This window comes from Dermacentor andersoni, chromosome 7, assembly GCF_023375885.2.
Source record: "Dermacentor andersoni chromosome 7, qqDerAnde1_hic_scaffold, whole genome shotgun sequence".
In the NCBI taxonomy this organism is placed as follows: domain Eukaryota; kingdom Metazoa; phylum Arthropoda; class Arachnida; order Ixodida; family Ixodidae; genus Dermacentor; species Dermacentor andersoni.
Genome location: NC_092820.1, coordinates 54,944,247 through 54,965,516, shown reverse-complemented (window position 1 = coordinate 54,965,516; position 21,270 = coordinate 54,944,247). Strand labels below are relative to the sequence as shown.

The window sequence follows — 21,270 nt, the reverse complement described above, 5'->3', positions numbered from 1 at the left end:
GAGATGCACTTTTTTCCCACTTGGACGCCATAACGCTAAAGCTGTAAAACGAAATTGTTTTGCTTATGCAGGTGGCAAGCAAACTTAGGACCGAGAAACTGACATGTATGCTCAGCTTGCATTCATTACTGTAGGAGGTTTCGTTGCCTCTGTAATACATGGTAAGATACCTGTATTTCTTTTTTTTTCAACTCGTGCAGTCTCTCGCCTTTCCATATGACACGCAAGTCCCTAAAAACAGTCTGTGGGTGTACAGTAAATACCCAATGTATTAAAGCGCTACTGAAGGGCAGGAAATATCTTTAATATCATGCCACATTGAAACCTAAACAGTTAGTTGGCTCCTAAACGATATTTTCTTGGTATTGAGTGGCCTGAGGCAACACTGGTTATATTCTAATGCTGATTTGCCTTGCCAGATTCGGCTTTTCATCACCACCGTTGTCCGTCGCCGCGTGTCGTAATCACCACTACGAAGCTCGGCAGAATGGCTCACGAACTACCAAAAAAAGACGTGGTATCGTTATCCTATGTTTAGGGGACCGCCCCCTCGTTCTTGGAGAATACAAGTACGCGCACCTGCATGCCACATCGGCGGACGCCATACGTGCTATACCCGGAATTCGCGCCTTCCGACGTACAGCCCAGTCACGCGGACATTCTACGGTTGTTTCCGCTATTCAAACCCGTTTGGTCGGACCGAGGAGATTGATTTGCCCAGCACTGGCAGCATCCCGACTCAACCTTTGAAGCGCTCTAATCTCATTGACATCTTCCCAGAGAAACTGCGTTAATTCTCATCGCAATTTTCAACCGCTTGCGGCCTTGCATTGAGGTTTGTTCCGCTGTGCTAGTGTCCTACCGAGTCTAGTGCTTCTCGGTCCTCGACGGTGACGGCAAATTATCGCTTCACCTTCACGTGCTACTTCGAGGCACATCACCTCCCGACCAGCTAAGGTCCCGCATTTGTTTACACAGTCCGTCCACTTACACCGAGGAGTTTGGTTTCATTTTCCCAGTGGCTCTTACTGCCACTCATCTCGGCTTCGCCAAGCACAAAAAGCGCAAACGCCCTGCTGGGTGCATTACTAGTGCTACCACCCTTAGCCTCATTCCTGCCATGGTTCCTGCTATTAGTATATGTCGCCGTCGGAAAGCCTGTCCCAAACTTAGAGGTATCTTGTCAGAACATCAGTTATACCACAACACCACCGCCCCTTTGCAGCTAGCTTTGCGCTGCATTGCCAACCAATCGAAACTCTAAAGGCGTTCACCTTGGAGTGAGTACTGCTAGCAAGCCATAAGGATGAGAACAGGCTTTCAGTTGCTATGTGCTCGCATTTGCTACACATTTTCGATAGCCTCACACGCTGTCTCTTTTGACCTCGAAAAGCGCCGTGCTAATTCCCCACAGTATTCGTCTGATATTTCTGCCGCCAATCACTGGTAATGCGCATCGTTACCTTATGGCCCGGAGGATGCCGTGTCAGCACGACGCTTCGCGGGTTTGCATACACCATATCGCAATAAAACATGCACGTGAAAAGTGCCGCAGAACGCATTCAAACATTTTCGTGCTGCCTATATTAACAATACTTCAACTGAGTAGAGGTATTATATATCACAATAACAACGCATATTTCTTTTTCTTTATTTTAATGAGGATTGAAGGTGACCAGAAAAAAGTTATCCGACGCTCAGTAGATTTAAAATGATAAAACTTTCAACAACGTTTATCTGAAAGAAACACGGCTTCTTGTAGCCGTGTTTCTAGCCGCGTGTGCCCACACGCGTCGCAGTCACGTGATCGCACACCATCTGAAACACGCGCTTTCTTTCTTTCTTTGCACTCAAGATAGTGGTTGAACATGCAAAAGCTCAAGTTCTTCTTTTGTCAGTAACAAGGACAGCGTGCTAACGCATTGGTCACGAAGTCTGGTAATCTTGGCTGCCTACATTATCTCCCGAATCAGCTGGTCATTGTGTTTCTTCAGCACTTTACAGCGTCTGAATTCTGCGGCGCAAGCTTTAGAGGGGCAATCCCTGACATAGATACCTAGATTCCTGTTAGCCTGCTCGACGCTAAGTTTATGTTCCTTTAGTCTTTCGTTTGTGCATCTCGAAGTTTGCACTATATACCTTTTTTCCACATTTCGAAGGTATTGAAGACACCACGGCTTCTGTGCAATCCACAAAACGGTTCTGGTGATTCATCGTGCAACCTTGCTACTTTATCTGCTCTTCAGCTTTGACACGTCGGCAGAGGCTTTTCAGTTTTTCAGGGGCGGTAAGCACTGCATTAACTCCCGCCTTGCACATAATCTTTTTCAAGCAGTGAGATAACTTGTGCGCGTATGGCAGGGCCATGGTCCTTCGCTGTTCTTTCATTTTTGGCTTCTCGCCACCTTTCTCGCCATGGACGCGCTCGAGTTTTAGGTTCTTGCTCACTTGTTCCGCAACACACACAAGCAGGTGCGGCGGGTAACCATCCCTAGTAAGGCGGTGAACCTGCCAACGAAAACTGTAGACCTGTCAATGATGTACGGCGTATCACACCACTGCCGGGTGCTGCTGGAGAGACGGAGGCGTAAGCAATCCTTGTAGACGCGCCTGGCGGTACCATTCAGATTATAAAACCTTCGAACATCTTTGCCCGTGGCTATCGGAGAGTGCATTGCCCTCATTTGCAACGCTGTGTGCCGAGCGACAACCATGTCGTTCTGCACCCGGATGAAGATTTTTCCGCTGGAAGTGATTGCCCTCTTTGGAAGGCAATCATTTCCAGCGGTCTACCGAGGCTACCGGAGGTCTACCGAGGCTCTGTGGAACGTCACCTGGGCGAAACTGCGCGCCGACACTACCCTGAAAAAAAGAGCAGCAGAAACACGGACTGCTGGAAGCAGTGTTCATGCCAGCGGAGTTGAGGCTGTGCCTCACTCGATCCTGGAGGTTTCACGTCAATGACCGAAATTTGCCATTGAGCCGAGGACTTCTACACCGGAACTACTGGCAATGGCGCGACGAGTTGCGCGCGCGGGGCCAGAGTCTGAAAGTGCCAGGTGCGTGTCCGACAAAGTCAACGTGGTCGCCCGCTGCAAAATGCGCACGAAGAGCCTACCTGTGCGACAAGTGGTGACGTATATGCAAGAACATTCCCTCTCGTTGCTTACTTCTGACAAGGAGCGGGGCTTCGCTGAGATTCCAAAAGACGTCTGCCAATATAAGGCGTTGGAGGCCATAAGTTCCGTCTGTAACAGTCACGAAATGTCTGGTCTACGAAAAGTAAAGTCAGCTGCGAAGAAGCAATGCGGACACCTCAAGCTCGACCGCCTTGCGCGTAGCATCGAAACTAGCAAGAAATCATCCCTTGACTTGTTTTTCACTGTAAAAACGTATAAACCTGAGTGACCCCTGCGGGTTATAGTATCTGAGAAGGGCATATGGCAGAAAACGATTGCCCTGTTTTTTTCCGGAAATACTAGAACTACTAACTGTTGACGATCATTTCGAGGTGAAATCCTCAGACGATGTAATAGGGTTTATAAAAGACAATTCTAGCGCTGACTTTGCACCATGCCCTGTAGACGTCAAAGATCTATATTATTCGATCCCCCAAGATGAGATATTGGAGTGCGTGGAAGACTGTATGGATGCACACGGTGCTGTCGCTTTTCAGAATGCCTGCGGGGTTTCAACTGGTTGGTTCCTGGAAGTGCTTTCTGCATATTTGAAGCGCAGTCATGTTATGTGGGAGGGGAATGTGTACCTCCAGAAGCGCTGCGTGTGTATAAGGTCTCGTATTGCGCCAGCACTTAGCGATTTGTTTCGTGCCCAGAAAGATAGATTACTTCAGAATGCCCTAACCAGAAGAAGCGTCCGGAGAGTCTATCGTTATGTTGCCAATTACTTAGTTCTGTGTGAGGGCTCTGGCGCGAATTCAGCTTCGGAGGCAGTAACATGCTTTAGTCTTGCGCTTCAGCCGCTTGCTGTTACCCACGAAGTCCCCACGCAAGGGAATTTGAGACTCCTTTATCTGAGACTCGAGCTCTCCAGGGGGAAGGTATGCTGGGCCTATGAACCCAGCGGCGACAAGGCGTCCCTGCCATTCCAATCAGCGCATTCAAAACTGGTGAAGAGAGCAATTGCAAACCTTTGTCTAACAAATGCGCTTAAACCGCCTTACTACCTGACCGCCTTACTAGGGCTTGTTACCCGTCGGACCTTCTTGTGTCTGTTGCGGAACAAACGAGCAAGAACCTAAAGCTTGAGTGTGTGCATGGCGAGCAAGGTGGCGAGAAGCCAAAAATGAAAGAAAAGCGATAGACCGTGGCCCTGGCATACGCGCACAACTTATCTCACTGCTTGAAAAAGATTAGGTGCAAGGCTGGACTTAATGCAGTGCTTACTGCCCCTGAAAAACTGAAAAGCCTCTGCCGACGTGCCAATGCTGAAGAGCCTATAAAGTAGGAAGGGTGCACGATAAATCACCAGAGCTGTTTTGTGGATTGCAAAGAAGCCGTGGTGTATTCAATACCTTTGAAATGTGGAAAAAAATATATATAGGACAAACTTCGAGATGCACAAACGAAAGACTAAAGAAACATAAACTTAGCGTCGAGCAGGCTAACAGGAATCTAGGTATTCATATCAGGGATTGCCCCTCTGAAGCTTGCACCACAGAATTCAGATGCTGTGAAGTGCTGAAGAAACACAATGACCAGCTGGTTCTGGAGATAATTGAGGCAGCCGAGATTACCAGACTTCGTGACCAATGCGTTAGCACGCTGTCCTTGTTACTGACAAAAAAAGAACTTGAGCTTTTGCACGTACAACCACTATCTTGAGTGCAACAAAAGAAAGAAGTGCGTGTTTCATATGATGTGCAATCACGTGACTGCGATACGTGTGGCAATGGTATAATAAGCCGTGCTTCTTTCAAATAAAAGTCGTTGAAAGTCAGCGTTTGTGGTGCCGTCTGCTCGTCTCGTGTCTAGTCTACGTTTTGTGCAGTTAACAGCAGTATTAAAAGGCGTTTCTCTTGGCCCATTTGCAATTCCCTCTGTTACTGGGATCTGTTGAACGGCGTTTATACAGCGTTTTAACGAAATATTGTTTTGAATCGACTCTATATTTGAAAACATGTATGAGAAATTCGATCACCGTGCCACCATAGCGGCAGCAGACGTGCGTGACTGCCAGCAGAGCCACCCTTCGCCTTTTGCCTCCACGGGCGTCCGGAAGCGAAGTTGCTTCCTTGCCTTTCTACAGCCAAGGCATCGCGTCGGATTCACGCGACAAGTGCCGTGTCATTTCTCTTCTCCATTCTTGCTAGACGGATCACTTGCAGAGGCCCCATTCCATATTTCGCACTAGATGGCGTTACCGAAGTCACTTGTCAAGCCAACCGACGTTGCATGAGTGCGTTTTAAGTAGCGGCAGTTGCGCATTTCACCATCGAGAGGGAGGGCGCGGTGGGTTTATTTACCATTGTCTGCCATTTTTCACTAGCGCGTGATGTACACGCAGCACTTGTACGTATAAAACATCCAATCCTGGTGAGGGGCTTTTTAACAATTAGGCATTCCGCCTTGAATGTCACGCTGTAATATTATTGACATTTTGTCCTTAATGTATGTACGTGTTCAGCGTTCACACGACAGAAGAGAACTTGCACTGCCCACATGTTTCCCTGTTTAAGCAAAAATTTGTGTCTTGTGCTCGTAGGAATAAATCATACGCGATGCCTAAATGAAACCAGAACTGCTAAGAGCCGTAGAACAAAGTCCCCCACCACAAAATTTGTTTGCCAATAGAAAAAGTGTCCGATTAATACTATAATTCTTAACGCGAAAAGTGAGCGCAGTTCGATAGGTGCTTTCATTTCAAGATACATGAAGGAAAAGAATTTGAGGCTAAAATCACCGCATCAACTGGCTCTCAGCCAGTGCCGGCAGCGACTATTCAAGGGTAGGGCAAGTATATTAACACTGGCATGATGAGCGGCGTACAAGCCAGCTGCGGAAGACCATGACGACGAACGCGCGAGCAAGGGTACGACCGCGTTCGTGCGGTTACGCCGAGAAACGCCGACGCTCAAGCCAGGAACAAAGATCTGCGCTTAAAAAAAGAATAAAACGAGCGCACTTGCCAGATTTCTAATACAGGGTTAATTACAGGGAAATTAATTGGAAACCTCTAATTCGCAGGAGATATACAGGGTGTCACTGTTTACTTTAGAAAGATCTTAAAAATATGCAAATGACATGTAGCTGGACAGAACCAAGGTAGTGTTCTTTGCCGTCGCTTGGAGATACTCAAATATTCTTTTTTTCATTCCGTTGAATTAAAAATTTGGTCATAATTAATTAATCAACTTGTGAAATATTATATTTAGATGAAAAGTGTCAACGAGAAAATAGCAGAACGGCAGGAAAAGCTCCCGATACAACTTTCTGTTGCTCGACACGTGCTACATAAACGTGTTTTTCCGGGCGTGAAAGATACCCGCGAATACACGCACAATTGCCGTGGGACTGGAGAAACACTGTTATATAGCACGTATCGAACAACAGAAAGTTGCATCGCGAGTTTTTTCATGTAGCTCTACACTTTTCTCGTTGACACATTGTACCTAATTATAATATTTTCGAAGTTGAATAATTAACTCACAGTAATTATATAATTAAGTCGAATGAAAATAATATAGTCCGAGCACCTCCATGTGACGCCAAACAACATTACCTTGGTCCTGCCATCTGCGTGGCATTTGCATATTTAATGTTTGGCTCAAGTAACGTGGTACACGCTGTATACACGACTGACTCGGTGGCCTCCTCATCACGCGGAAGAAAAAATGTAATAGCAGTAACACTAGGCTGATGGCCACGCTGCACATGCAGATTGCCGCTATTTTGTCGAACCTTAAGGTAAAAACTGTGTTCTCCTGCTCAAATTCGCGGCAGTAAACGTCCATCTATAGACATAAGCAAGGATTTTCGCTTAGTGGCACAACAGCTCTTTTCATGTTAGACCCTGTGACAGGCCTACTCGAGTAGGCGTGCTTTCAAGTGCAGTTATGGTTCTTTTTAATAGTTGGGCAGTTATTGTGAAGTACCGTCTTAATCAGTGAAAAGATTTTTTTATCACATCATTCAAATATAAATTATTATATTTAACACATAGTTGTCCAGTAATGCAACACACTGCTATATCTAATGCTAAAGATTGACTAAAACAGCAGCCAAGTAGCTACAGATGTAATGGAGATCGCCGGGAGAGGCGTCTGTCTGACAGTGCTGATGACGTAACTCGTGAATTTCATCCTTAAACTCGCCCATCTCACATATCTCCAGGCGACAACGATGTGGTCTATACAACGGATATGTGCAAAGCTCCTAACTTTACTTACTGGAAAGACTGCGGTGGCACCGACGCTGGCTATTATTTCAATAGCGACAAGGGACGTTGTGTCATATTGACAGACAGTGGTTGCCCAAATCAAACGTTGTTTCAGACGCGTAAACGATGCGCCGACTGCTGCGGGTCAGGTATGTAGTAAAATGTTATATAACCTTTCTCGTATAAATGTGATTGATTGCTCGCAAGATCGCACTGCCTCCAAAAATACAGCCTTTGTTATAACTTCATTCTTTCACTTGGAAGCTAGCATTGACAAGTGCATGCGGAAAAATGAAGAAACCTCACTTATGTGAAAACTCAATTGTGGTAAATTCATCGCCAGAGAAAATCCCACTACCATAACCTATGAAAGTGGTCAGATTGTGTTCTTATCCACGCATGTCAGCAATGCTCTAGTGCTAACTGGACAGGACATTTTGAGACATTTTCCACGTCGGTGACGCTCCCGAAAGGTGAGAATAAATTTAATGAATGGCGTATTCGTGATGTAGGCAGCAGTATATACAAAGGACGATTTTTTTTCTGCTGGTTTATAGAAAACGGCGTATTTGACGGAATTATGGCACACATACAACATATACATAGCAGCGTCCGTACATTTTTAGACATTGGTTATGTCCTCAATATTCACTGCGAAACAATTGCGTAATATATTCACCGTGAAAATATTGCCATATATATGCGGAAAAGTATGAATAGTCTATTCATAAGCATGGCGCAAGCGCAATTTCTGTCTATTAAAACCAGCAGCCGTTGCGAGGTGGAGGGCCCAACATTTTTCATTGATGTCGTAGGCGCTGTTTTACAATAGACGAATATTTTTTTTCTTTTCATTACGCACTTTCACTATGCGTGTTCAAGTGGCCATAGTTTCTGTTATATTCAAAGCCAATTACAAAACTAGCATATCCATTACGTATCTATTTCAATTCTACCATTTTTTTTTCGATGTAATGATTATTCTAATATATATATATATATATATATATATATATATATATATATATATATATATATATATATATATATATATATATATATATATATATATATATATATATATATATATACATATATATATATATATATACGGATGGCGTTATTTCTAGGTAAACAAAGCACTAAGACGCCTTTTCAATTGTATTGCACAAAGCTGACTTCACAAGGCCCCTCTATTGTCATAAAAATGAATTATGCTGAAAGCGTTCGAGAAAGACTATATACGCACTCGGAATGCAAGGTGAACCCGATTCATGGGGAAATGAAATCAGTACTTAGGCCGTTCGCCTGTGATCACTGATTGTAAATAACTGTTACAATACGTTAAAGAGCTCTGGGTTTGTGAAAATTGTCCGTTCAGCCGATAGGGTGTGAATGAAATTTTCAAAATGATACAAATTTTGCGCACAAACTGCCGAAACTGCCAAATTTTAGGCGAACCTGTGACAGAGAGATTTTGCATTGCTTGGCAAACTTTACCTAACATTGATGAAGTCTTGCAAAAGAGGATGACCTGCGCAACTTAAATTTAGGACTACGACATCTATACGAAGTCACAGATGAAGGAGTGAAACAACAAACATGGCCCAACACCGGAAAAAGCGCGAAGGAACAAAAGGAATCATGTTGACCATGTTTTTTTACTTCCTTCGAGGGATAAACATTGGATATTTATTTGGCGGATAAACGGTCAATGAAGCTTTATTTCTGTACATCCTAAAGTGTCTCGTAGGTAGGTGCAAAGGTGGCGACAAAATTTATGAAAAGAGATTCTCTAAATTTTCCACCACGGTAATGCCGCTGAGCAGTCTGGACGCATAGCCGATGAACTTTTGCACGCAGTTTCATTACTAAAGTATGACATCCTCTCCACTTGCTGCAGTCAGCCTATCGCGGCTTTTATTTTCCGTATTGGAAACTAGTATTCCAACGACAGCATTCCGGGGATGAGAGAAAAATTCCAAAGGAGCAGTGGTGCTGCGGAAGCCATAATGGAAATAAATTTCCAAAGGTTCGTCCAGCAATTGAAGAGGTTGAACCGATCTAGTGCAAGAGATAACGACTCTTTTAAAGGCGAGCACCTTGATGTTTCTTTTTCTGAATTTCATGAAATAATTTTTAGGGTTCTGAGTGCGAGGTTCTTGTCACAAGCATCGCATAATACGAACCAAACAGCTAGCATACCGTCCTGCGCAAGACTTCATCGTTATAAAAAAAAAGAACTATGCGGGAGATATTGTTTACATTGGGAGTTAGGAGGCAGTAAAAAGGGCTGTAAAGTATACCTAGCCGCATGGATGTCACAAATGCGGTGTTTAAGGTTACAGCGGTATTCTGTTAAATAATATCATCCGCTAGGCTGCACAAGGAATGCTTGTACCAACTATCCACCCGCTTTGGGGGGATGATTTTCTCCAGCAACTCGGAAACGCCTAGCTAACAATAATTTCTTGTTTTATAAAAATATACGAGAATGTATGTTTTAATTTGAAACTTGTAGATAACCTTAATTCATAATGTCACCACATTTTTTCAAATCCTGCAGCGCTTTTGTTGCCTATGTTGAAGGTTCGCACGTATCGCTCTGACTTTCAATTCTGATGCCCTGGTCTCGAAAAAAAAAACAGACGCTCTTAGTAACGCTGCTTATTGAAAAGAAAATGATGGTGATAAAAAGGGCGGAATGAATGGCTGCCATATTTATAGTACAGGAGAGTTTGTTTCCTTCATAGCAGTTTCTAAGGGCGGGGGATATTCTACACGCACTTTCTACACGCAATTCCTTGTAGTGCGCAGAAAGATAAATTGCGGGCATATGATGGTGTGGGCACACGAGGGGATCACAGTGCTGCGATGGCGTTGGAGTCCCAACTTGTATTTCGACTTGCAATTTTGCATTGTTTTGAATCGATTTTTGTATTTCTCCAAACACTTTCCTTGGCGAAGCCAAGGAACAAAGCTGCGTAACCAGCTTGCCGAACTCTTCGACCGATACGGTGCGCGGCCGCAGTCCGCACACAGTATAAAGGACGAAACACAAACAACATTATTCTAGATATTGCCACAATAACACCACAATTAACAGGATGACCAACACTGTAGTCTTTGAGGTTTAATCGTGAAGTATATAGCAAAATGAGAGAGGCACACAACAGTTGAATATATTAGCAATGAAAAAAATACAATCACACAGTACGATACTAATGCAACAACAGATGAGCGCCGATGTCAATATCTCTAGACAAGGCATGGGACGATTGCATTGAATACTGATGCTATAAACATTTTAACATATTAACGCGGTGTAACAACCCTGAGCAAGCTTATTTCATATATTGGAATTATACGCATCTAATGCGCAACAGGAATATTGGAATTAATGCTTTGCGAGAAATGTCACATATCTTGCCATCCGCATTGTTAAATTTGTTGAACACATGTTGCAGTGTGTTACCTAAACTTTAAATTCTGTAGGTGTCATTACCAAACTTGCTGCCTGCTGTTCTACACTCGTAAAATGGTATGAAGATTCGCCAGAGCGCTTTACTTATTGATATTCCCTGATGTTTCTGTCGTGTAATTGTCTATCAGCCTAATGTGGTGAATAACAAAATTTGAAATTAAAATCATGCCACAACTGATACGTGCATGTTGTAAGTACTTTGTCCACAGTAATTTCATCTGCGGCAAAAAAAGAAATGTCGCATGGTAGCAGGGGTAGTTGATTCTCATACAAGTGGGAAGTAATTCAGTTGTGACAAATATAACGAATAATGCACTAAAATTTTGGGTCACGTAGTAAGGGAATGGCGATGCCGGCCTAATAGTCCTTTCACACGAAATTGCTGGAATACCTTAGGATTTACATGCTAATCCCCTTCGGGGGAAAGTTTTCATTTTTACTTGGGGCGGGGGCTGGCGGTGGCGGAAGGATGGGGCCCGGCCTGCTTTCCGAACCCGACCCATGTATGATATATATATATATATATATATATATATATATATATATATATTCTTTAAAAGGAGTTTCATTGGATCCTTTGTCTGTGACGGCGCAGAATTATTCAGTACAATGCCGGCCTTATATGAGTATTTACGAGACCTAATACCAGGAGACCGCTCTAGTATATCGACACTCTGGGCAAATCTTTCAAGCCTACATGTTGACTGTCGTATCTGAAAGTATGAGTAGGAAGTGTAGGGTCAAACATCAGTGAGCGGAAATTATTGTCATTGCTAAGAGCTGGTAAAATGTCTTTTCATGCCATGGATATCTTTGTTCTTTGTAGCGTTTGCAAGATTAGAGAATACAGATAGTGATTCTACATCACTTCGATAATGTCGTGTTTTGCAAGCAAACAATCTTCTGCAAAACGAGGTAAACGTTTCCGTTTACGGATGATATTGGCACGTGTACTTGTTTATCGTGTGACGGCGTTTCACCGTCTCAAAAATGGTATTCCTCAGCGCAGGACGCGCCCGCATGTGTGGGAAGTTTCTCGAATGTCATCGATTGTTCTATCCCCTGTCTGTTGTCACCGAGCCTTGTATAATCCAATTGCATGAATGACGCGAATTGTGTAGTACTTTCTGGGAGAGATGCGAGGTACCAACGAATTTTCAGGGATCTTCGATGACACACTTGTAAAAACGGACGCCCTTGCCCCGCAGATGAGATTTTCGACGATCGCCAACTGTGTTCGCCGCTATTGTTGTTATTTGACTGTAGCTTATTTTTGAAGGCACAGTTTCGCCCAAGTAAACGTAAGTTTAGTCACTCACAGTATTGCTTCTTTCTTCACCGTGGCTACTAGGTGATAATATTTAATATGTTGAACACTTTGCGTTGCCTACTCTAGCGGAAGGACCCAAGAATTGCACAGATGGCCCCAAAAGTCCTTGTAACCCCGATCAAAAGGGCAAGAGAAGATACTATTACAACATAACGACGGGCTTCTGCTCTCAATACAACAGATGCGGAAAAGGTCCCGATTCACTCGAAGAAAATTCTTTCTATTCAAAAAGCTCTTGCGAGAGGCATTGCAAGTGAGTATGATACAAATTAATGTTTGCGACGTTTTCTTGTTTGCAGATGACCTGCAAATGGTAGTGTCTCTGCTTCGTTGCGAAACTAAGATACAAGCGACAGTCAATCATTTGCGCACTTCAGAAGTTCTTAAGAATTGGTTACGCTTAAAATTTAATTATTTCAGTAGCCTTAAGAAATAATTGGGCACCTTAGCCTTTACACCGTCAAGTTTTCGGAAGCGGGGACTGAATGTAAAAAGAAAACGCAATAATATTCAGTTTCTTGCCGCCTAAAAACAGTCAACAATTGCGCAGCTGCTTTCAGGTATTATGAATATTTATATAATAGGAGTATCGTGCAACTGAAACCAAATCCAGGTATCCCAAACACACACGTAGGGAGTATAAAGCGGGACTGGCCATGATTCGAAATTTTATTGTTCTTTTCTCTGCACTTCAGTCATTAGCCCAGCAAACACTGTATTTTTCCTATGAGCTGTTAAATAGCTGAGTACCCTGCTCAGGTTACCATGCATCTTCATTTATTTTTCGCGTCAACTCACTAGTGCACTAATAACCTTTCTACGAACGCCGTGGTCCACTTTGATCCACATTGTTTTATGTCTAGCGGGAAATATACACTTCACGGAAGCATGTACACATTACTCATGTAGGAATCCACACGGTAGGTAAGGGTGGTAATAAATAAACAATACATTAATGAGGCAGTGAATTGCGCTGATGGTTATAGCAAAAGTGGTAGTCCAATGTAATGCGGAACTTCTGCAGAAAAATCTTTTTGAATTCCTCTAGAGCGTCTTTGTTTTCGAGCATTACAATCTAAATTATTTAGTTGAATGCACTGTGGAAATTGGTGGACGCAGCACTTCCTCAAAGCTTCGATTGAGCTGTTACTAACATAATATCATTGGTTTGCTAGCGCGCGTAGAATCTCGAAGACGCGTGTCGATACTGAAAAGTAGAAAATGTAAGGCTTGCCGTTTGAAAATAGGTTGTCAATCCAACCTGCAAATCGAGGCGTGAATACGCATCCTTCAGGGTCACATAAAACTGTACAAATCCCCTTTAGAACATATTCTACCTGTGCAACTGCGCACGTGTTTCTCAATACTCTCCCTCGCTAATATCGTCGAAACTCCTGGTCGCTAACAAGGTAGAAAGCCGTGAGTGAATTATGCAGTGCTCAGAAAAAAAAAAGTGACTAGCTTCACATACTATTTCTTCAAGTAAGATCTGCCGTTGCTTTGAACACTCGTGAAGCTTTCAGAAACCATGTTAAGAGGGATATACGTTTAGCAAAATAAATATTACTCTAATCGGCTCCCTTCATATGGTAGACCTTAAGAACTTTAGAACAACTTCAATCAGCAATTGCTTGTATACATGAATCGCTTCCTAAGTTATTGAAGGATTGGGTTGAGTTAAAAAGGTTTCCAACTGTCAAATGCATTTACTACGTTCTTCTTTTTCTTTTTCATTCTGTGTCTGGGAATAAAGTTATACAGGCAATAAAATTTCACAATGAGCACAACATTCTATTTTTTTCACTCAGTTAGTGAAAGTGAAGTATTTTCGTTTTTTATCAAACTCAATACCAGCAAGTCGGTGGATGCGCCAAGCATACAAACATACATTATCCCGAACTCTTGCGAACACACATCTTAAAGTTATGTTTTACACATTAGTCCTCTCATGTAAAATGCGAGAGCCGCTGCAATACAAGGTACAGGTGACAGAAACGATATTCCCATAAATGTCGTCCTTTCAGTTATTTACAAAATAAATACAGAAAGCTTCCTTAAGTGTTTCACTATGTTTTGGAATCGATATGAATATTTATTCTCAACATAATGTCATTTTCAAAAAGCTAAATTATCTAAGGTTGCCCTTCTTGCACAGATGGAATATATAATCAAACGTTTCGGAAATCATAAACCAGTTGTCGGTGTGTTACTCTGCTTAACAATAGGTTTCGATAGCTTTAGCCATCAGGTTCTCCAAAATCCTCACCGATACGATGTAAAGGACAATGCCCACAATTTAATATCATCCTAGTTACGACACCGTACACAGTATGAAGAGTATAACGGTATCATATCTTGTTTCAAAAAAGTCATTCTCAGAGTGCCTCAAGGTAGTATTTTAGGCCAGCTTTTATTTTTTTACGTTCGATATGGTTACCACTGACGAGACGATGAAGTACGTCGTTTACGCTGACGATACAAGCCTTCTGTCTGGTCGCTTCACTGATTATTACAAATCGCGAGAATGATCTTCTAGATTTTTTTTCAGCTATGGCCTACACAAAACCATTGAAAAATGAATGTCCGCCAAACTGAGCCAGTTACCTTTCATCGGCGTCCCATGTAACCTATATTTATCATTCGAACCTCTTTTGATAATATTCAGTCCATAAAAATTATTGGCATCTATTTTTCTGTAATTATTTAATAGGACGAACATGGTGACTTGTTGACTGGCACGCTTCCACGCGCCATTGGCATCTTGCAGGGGGCATTGTGCAACGTTCCCAGTCTACCACTATATACCTCATTATTTTTCTTTAATCGTAATTATTGGGCTCTTGTTATTAGCAAATATTATTACAAAACTGAATTATTCCATTACTTTGCACAGTGTCTTATCTTTGCACAACCGAATTATTTCCAAAATTACACACAGTTAACTTTCCTCTACTTCATCAATTTAGGCTTTCTTGCTACAATAAGTTGTGCACAAAGAAGAAACACAATGCATTGCAAAGTATTGACAATCTTAAAAGAAGCACAGCGTGATTTAACTTTCTTGATCACGAAGTATTGCAATTTACACTTTCTTGTATAAACTGTGCCTATCGAATCATTCGATACCGGTTACCTTCGCTGTTACTTAACTGCCAAGAATTAGATAGGGTCTTTTTGCAAACATGTCATTGCAAGAAGTGCCCGACATATTATTGTAAAACACCTTTTTCTGTCTCTTCGATTTTGGATCTTGTTAATTCGTTTTCTTTCGTTCTTTTGTTGCTGAACTGCTTTATTTTACAATATTAAGTTGCCGCGTTAATTATTTCTGTATTTTTTCTTTGATACCTCTTAAATCGCGTACTTTCCATAATATTGACTCTCAGTAATGTGTTCTAGCAGTAGGAACCATTTCTCTAACATCTGCCCTATATACTCATTGTCCTGCGAACTGCCCATTGCTGTCATTTGCAGGGGGCAGCCACCATTAACAGAAAGATACATGGGGCATTGAATTGAAATGTATCGCAGCTGCCTTCGTATTCTCCCTTCCATTTCTTCAGCTGCGCCACTGGCCTCCCACTACGTCTATTTGAAGAGGCAATGACAGGAAACAGAGAAATAGGTAAAAAAAAAAGGATTTCCGCGTGCGACAGGGGAGCGACTCTAATGGAATAGTCTGATTGGGATTGACCCAATCAGGCCTTTTAATGTACTGCTTAGAGAATGAAAACACTTTACAAACAACGTTAACGTTATTACAAGTGCACATATCTGTAAGTAACTTCAGGACCTTGAAAATCTAAATAGAAAACCAGCAGTCATCAAAAACAAAATTAAAAAAAGAGACACCTATTTGGATGCGAAGAATGCGAACTAAGACGAACATGAAGGTTTACAAAACGTGGAGAAATAAATTAGAAGGGAAAAATCTGTACGATAAAAGTGTTGTGCGTTAGGGAGTGACACTGGGTGAAGCCTGTGTCGTAGATTAAGGGAGCGGTGCGGAGAAGACAACTGAACATCGAGAGCGAATGGGTGAGCGCAAGAAGCCGACGACGAAGAAGCGACGCGCGGGATACCTGACGCACCGTGAAAACAAAATACTAAGAAGAAAGGAACCATTAAGGACCGTACACGATGGGTGGCGTAGGAGAAAAAGAAGGAAGAAGAAGAGATGAGGAAAAGACCGTTGAACAGCATGGTGGTGCTCGGACGCAAGTGAGCGCCGAAGAAGTCAGCCTCCACCAGGAGCGGGAGTAAGCCGTCGGGCCATCTGCCCGAGGTTCCAGACTCCTACCGGCAGAACCTGGAGTGCCTAGCCTCCGGAGCTAGGACAAGGTCCCACCGCGTATTTGGAGTGAGCTGTCGGGCCGCGGGCTCGAGCTTCCAGATTCCCACATGCAGAACCTGGACTGCCTAACCTCCTGAGCCAGTACAAGGTCGCATTGCGTGACAACCTGGAGTACACTCAAGTATCGACCAGTGCCTTCCGTCGACGACGGCTTGGCGCTCTTTATTTACGCGATCATGTGCCGGAACTATTGTTGAGCCGCACGCCGCTCTCATTCTACTGTCCCTGTGTATCCGGATACACCTAACAACTGTAGGATTTGAATAGCGCCGACATTGATTAATGAGATCTGTGTCTGTTATAAGCAGCGCAGAGGGGACCTTGGTCCTTTTGTTTTTTTCTATGTTTTATTTTTGTGTCTTTCTTTTCCACTTTCTATATATAAATATACATTCTTTCACTTCTGAAATCAAACGCTCTCATCCTTCATTTGAATAGAAAACATAGATAGCGATATTAATTTGTCGCTTTCCATAAACGAACCGTGACAAATTGGCGTCCACGAGAGGACTTGAGCGTTTGATACAGTTGTTGTTTTTCATAAGAAGGAAAAAATGAGCATGAGAGAGTTAATGGCGCCGGCAGAAGGAGGCTGGAAGGAGCGGCACTGCAAGGATGGTTCGATGAGCGAGAGGCGCGAACGCGCGAGGAACGTGCTGCGGAGAGGGAGGCGAAGAAGGACCACCTGAAATTGGAGGGCCGCAACTTGCAGTTGCGCCTTAAAGTCACAGAAACAGAATGTCACAGCGGAGAGGCAAGGCAGCGACGGTCGCAAATGGAAGAACGGACGCTTTAACTGCACCTGTGAGTATCGGATACTGGTCCCTCGGAGCGAACGGTGGTGGACTCGGGGCTCCCAAAGAGGTGCGTCTTCAGTCATGAATCCGCACAATTTTATACCGGCTTTCAATGAGGACCGATACGGCCTTGACGCCTATCTGAAGAGATTCGAGAGGCTGGCGACTGGTCAAGATTGGCCTCGGTAAAAGTGGCCAACGGCTCTTAGTTCATGGATAAGCGGCGAAGCTCTGGTTGTATTTGGGTGATTGCCGCCTGATGACTCTCCAGAGTAGGAAAAGGCTAAGTAGGCATTGTTCCAGCGGTTTCGTGTCACGGTTGAAGGGTAAAGGGAGAAATTCCGGAAGAGCAAGCCTCAAGACGATGAAACTGGAAGGCAGTATGCCACGAGGCTTCTAAGCTTTTTCGACCGCTCGATAGAAAGGTTCGAGACAGGGAAGGACTTTGATTCTATCCGCGACTAAACTGTGGCCGAGCAATTCATGATCAACTGTCACAGTCAGCTGGCGCTCTTCTTACGAGAGAAGAACTGCAAGACTCTTCAAACCATGGCTGAAGCGGCTGATATTTTCATGGAGGCAAAAAGACTACGCAACTTACTAATAGTTTGGGATAACGGTAAAAACACAAGTATAAGGCGAAAGGAGATACCACGGGTTTAAAGGTGGAGATCAGATGCTTCATTTGTGGGCGTAGGGGACACAAGGCTTCTGACGGCCGCAATAAGGTAAAGCAACTATATTGCTCATACTGTCGCAAAACTGGACATTAACCGAACAGTTGTACCAAAAAGAACAGTACATCAAAGCCAGCTACCTCTTGCCTGCTGTTGCCCAAAGACGAGACCTGTCCGCAGTAACCCACAGACGATTGCGACGCCTTGAAAGAAGACGAGGACATCACTGGCACGGTGAAAATGCAACAGGGGTCTATTACACGTCGCATGCCGGTTTTGTCAGGAGAAGTCAATGGACAAAGGGTTCGCGTCTTAAGGGACACCTGAAGTAATACTTTGTTCGCCGATCACTCGTGCCAGATGAAGCCCTCACTGGCACTACGGCTACGTTGTGGTTGGCGGATGGAAGTAGCGTTGTAGTCCCTGAGGCCAAGGTGTAAATTTGGTTTTCAATTTGGTTTCAAAAGTTTTCAACAAGCAGTAGTCCCAAACTCCCTGCCAGAACAAGTGTTACATTTGGCTCATGAGAGTGTCATGCTTGGACACCAAAATACCAAGGATATGACGAATCGCGTTCTTGAGGCTTTCTACTGTCCTGATGTACAAAAAGAAGTCCGCAGAGACGGCAAATCCTGCGACGCTTGCCAAAGGACTTCGCCTTAAAGCAAGGTGGGCAAGGTGCCTTTGGGAGAGATGCCGTTGATCGACAGCCCTTTTGAACGTGTGGCTGTTGACATCACTGGACTTCTAACTCCCACTTCCGCAAGCGGTCATCAATATATACTCACTCTTGTGTATATTGCGACTCGTTACCCAGATGCTGTTCCTTTGACAGTAATCCACTCAGCTACAGTTGCGGAAAGAATCGTCGAGACATTTTCTCGCATTGGCTTCCCGCGCGAAGTTCTGCGCGACCAAACTTCATGTTTTACTTCGGATCTGATGAAGGAAGTCAATCGATTGTTGGCAATCAAGCATCTTTGTAGTACTCCGCATCATCCTATGTGTAACGGTATGGTCGATAGGTTCAATGCGACCTTGAAACAGATTCTGCGAAAGCTTGCACAAGAACAGCCAAATTCTTGGAATCGCTTGCTTGCGCCTCTTCTGTTTGCATACCTTGAATCCCCGCAAGCGAAATCCGGGTTTTCGCCTTTTGAACCCCTTTATGGCCGCCATATGGACCCCTGACCATACTGAAGGAGTTCTGGACTCTGGACTCATACGGATGTGCCTTAGATTTTATAGAACGTCTCGAGAAGACGTTGGAGCTGGCACAAAAAAACTTGAGCCGAGCACAGAAGTCGCAAAAGAAGTATTAAGACCGCCGCAGCAAACAACGAGAACTCAAAGTTGGCGACCGCGCCTTGATTCTGCTTCCCACAAATAACAACAAATTACTAACACAGCGGAAAGGGCACTTTCTTGTCACAGGAAAGAAGTATGATTACGATTATTGGCTGGACCTGGGACACAGCATAAGGCTTCTTCACATCAACATGCTAAAAAATGAATAATTTTAGATGGAAGAGCTTTCTCGAACATCATCTTTTGTGGTGGTCGAGGAAGAGGAGTCCGAGAAGCCATTACCTACCTTCAAGGTCCACGAGAGCTGCGGCATTGACTCCGTCACGATCGGAGATGGTATCGAAGAGATTCAGCGCGCCAAAATATGCGATATACTATCTACATATAAAGACATATGCTCGGATATTCCGGGTAAAATAAACGTGGTGGACATGGAGAAGAAGCGTTTGAATCGCTCAAGAAGGCGCTGTCTTTTGCACCGATTGTAAAAGCAGTTGACCTTGAAAAAGATGTCGTGCTCCGCTCAGACGCCTGAGACTCCTGTATAAGCGCTATTCTCATGCAAGAGCGTGATCGTTTCCTCCACCCTGTGTCGTATGCCAGCCGTCAACTTTAGCCTCGCGAAAGGAGATACTCCTCAATCGAGCGGGAATGTTTGGCGTTAGTTTGGGCGATCGAGAAATTTCACGTCTTCCTCTATGGAATATGATTCGTGGTACAAACCGATCACCTGCCCTTACAGTATTTCTTAAAAGCGAAGCACTTGAACTGCAGAGTGTTCCGGTGGAGCCTTGCATTAGAAGAATGTTAGTTTAGGGTAGAGCACATTAATGGCTCTTGAAAATGTTGGTGCGGATTATATGAGTCGGCTATGAACATACCATCTTTAATAGCTGCCTCGTGAACACTTGATTGTGGAGTTCTTTTTGTGTAGTTTTATTAACAAAATAGTGTCTTGTCGCGCACTTAACTCCAATTTCTTTTTCTCCAATGTACAAACTTTTTCAAAATGGGGGGGCTCTTTGTTGTGTGTTAGGGAGTGACAGTGCACGAAGCCAGTGTCGTAGATAAAGAGAGCGGTGCGGAGAAGACAACTGAACATCGAGAGCGCAAGAAGCCGACGATGAAGTAGCCAGGCGCATGATATATGACGCACGGTCAAAACAAAATACTAAGAAGAAAGGAACCAATAATGGCCGTGCACGATGGGTGACGTAGAAGTAAAGGAAGAAGAAGAAGAGATGAGGAAGAAACCCTAGAACGGCGTGGTGGTGCTCAGACGCAAGTGAGCGCCGAAGAAGTCAGCGTCCGCCGGGAGCGGGAGTAAGTCGTCGGGCCATGGACCAAGCTTGCAGAGTCGTACCGGCAGAACCTGGACTGCCTAGCCTCTGCAGCTAGGACAAGGTCCCACCTCGTGTATATAGAGTGAGCTATGGTGGTTGCTAAATTCCCAACGAAGTAGCGGAAGTATGAACAATGGCGAGTCAAGCTGCAGAGTTTTTTCAAAGACGAAGGTGTTGGAAATTCCGGAGTTTGGTGGCGACAGGAATAATGCCGTGTTTTGATGTCATGTGCCGGAGGAAGTTGAATTGAAACCCGCCTCCAGTAAGACATGCGAATGTTGTTCTTGCCGGCAGAAGAGAGTGGGAAGGTCGGGAGAACACAACCACATCATCGAGGTAACACTCATGTTTTCCACTTCTGGTCCAGTAGAAGATTGTCCATCATGCGCTCGAAAGTTGCGTGGGCATTGCAAAGTACCAATGAGATTTTAGTAGTGTTTGCTGGGCGAGTTAGGGTATGGTGACAGTTTAGGTGGTTGCAGCAAGAACAGACGCGAGACAGTGCTTTCCTGTCCATTCCCATAACTTGTGCTCGTGTCTGCGTTTGCCGGAACCCCTTATAGTTCTACCTATAGCATG

The 21,270-nt window shown here is 43.9% G+C and overlaps 1 protein-coding gene across 1 annotated transcript in view; it reads left to right on the top strand.

Annotated features, from left to right (window-relative positions):
* Positions 1 to 75: 75 nt before the first annotated feature.
* LOC126535280 (BPTI/Kunitz domain-containing protein 5-like) overlaps positions 76 to 21,270 on the top strand; it is a 28,426-nt gene continuing 7,231 nt past the window's right edge. The window contains exons 1-3 of the mRNA XM_050182172.3: positions 76 to 161; positions 7,353 to 7,547; positions 12,279 to 12,465. Coding sequence (XP_050038129.1) covers positions 104 to 161; positions 7,353 to 7,547; positions 12,279 to 12,465 — 440 coding nt within the window. The 5' untranslated portion in view covers positions 76 to 103. The remainder of the gene's footprint in view (positions 162 to 7,352; positions 7,548 to 12,278; positions 12,466 to 21,270) is intronic.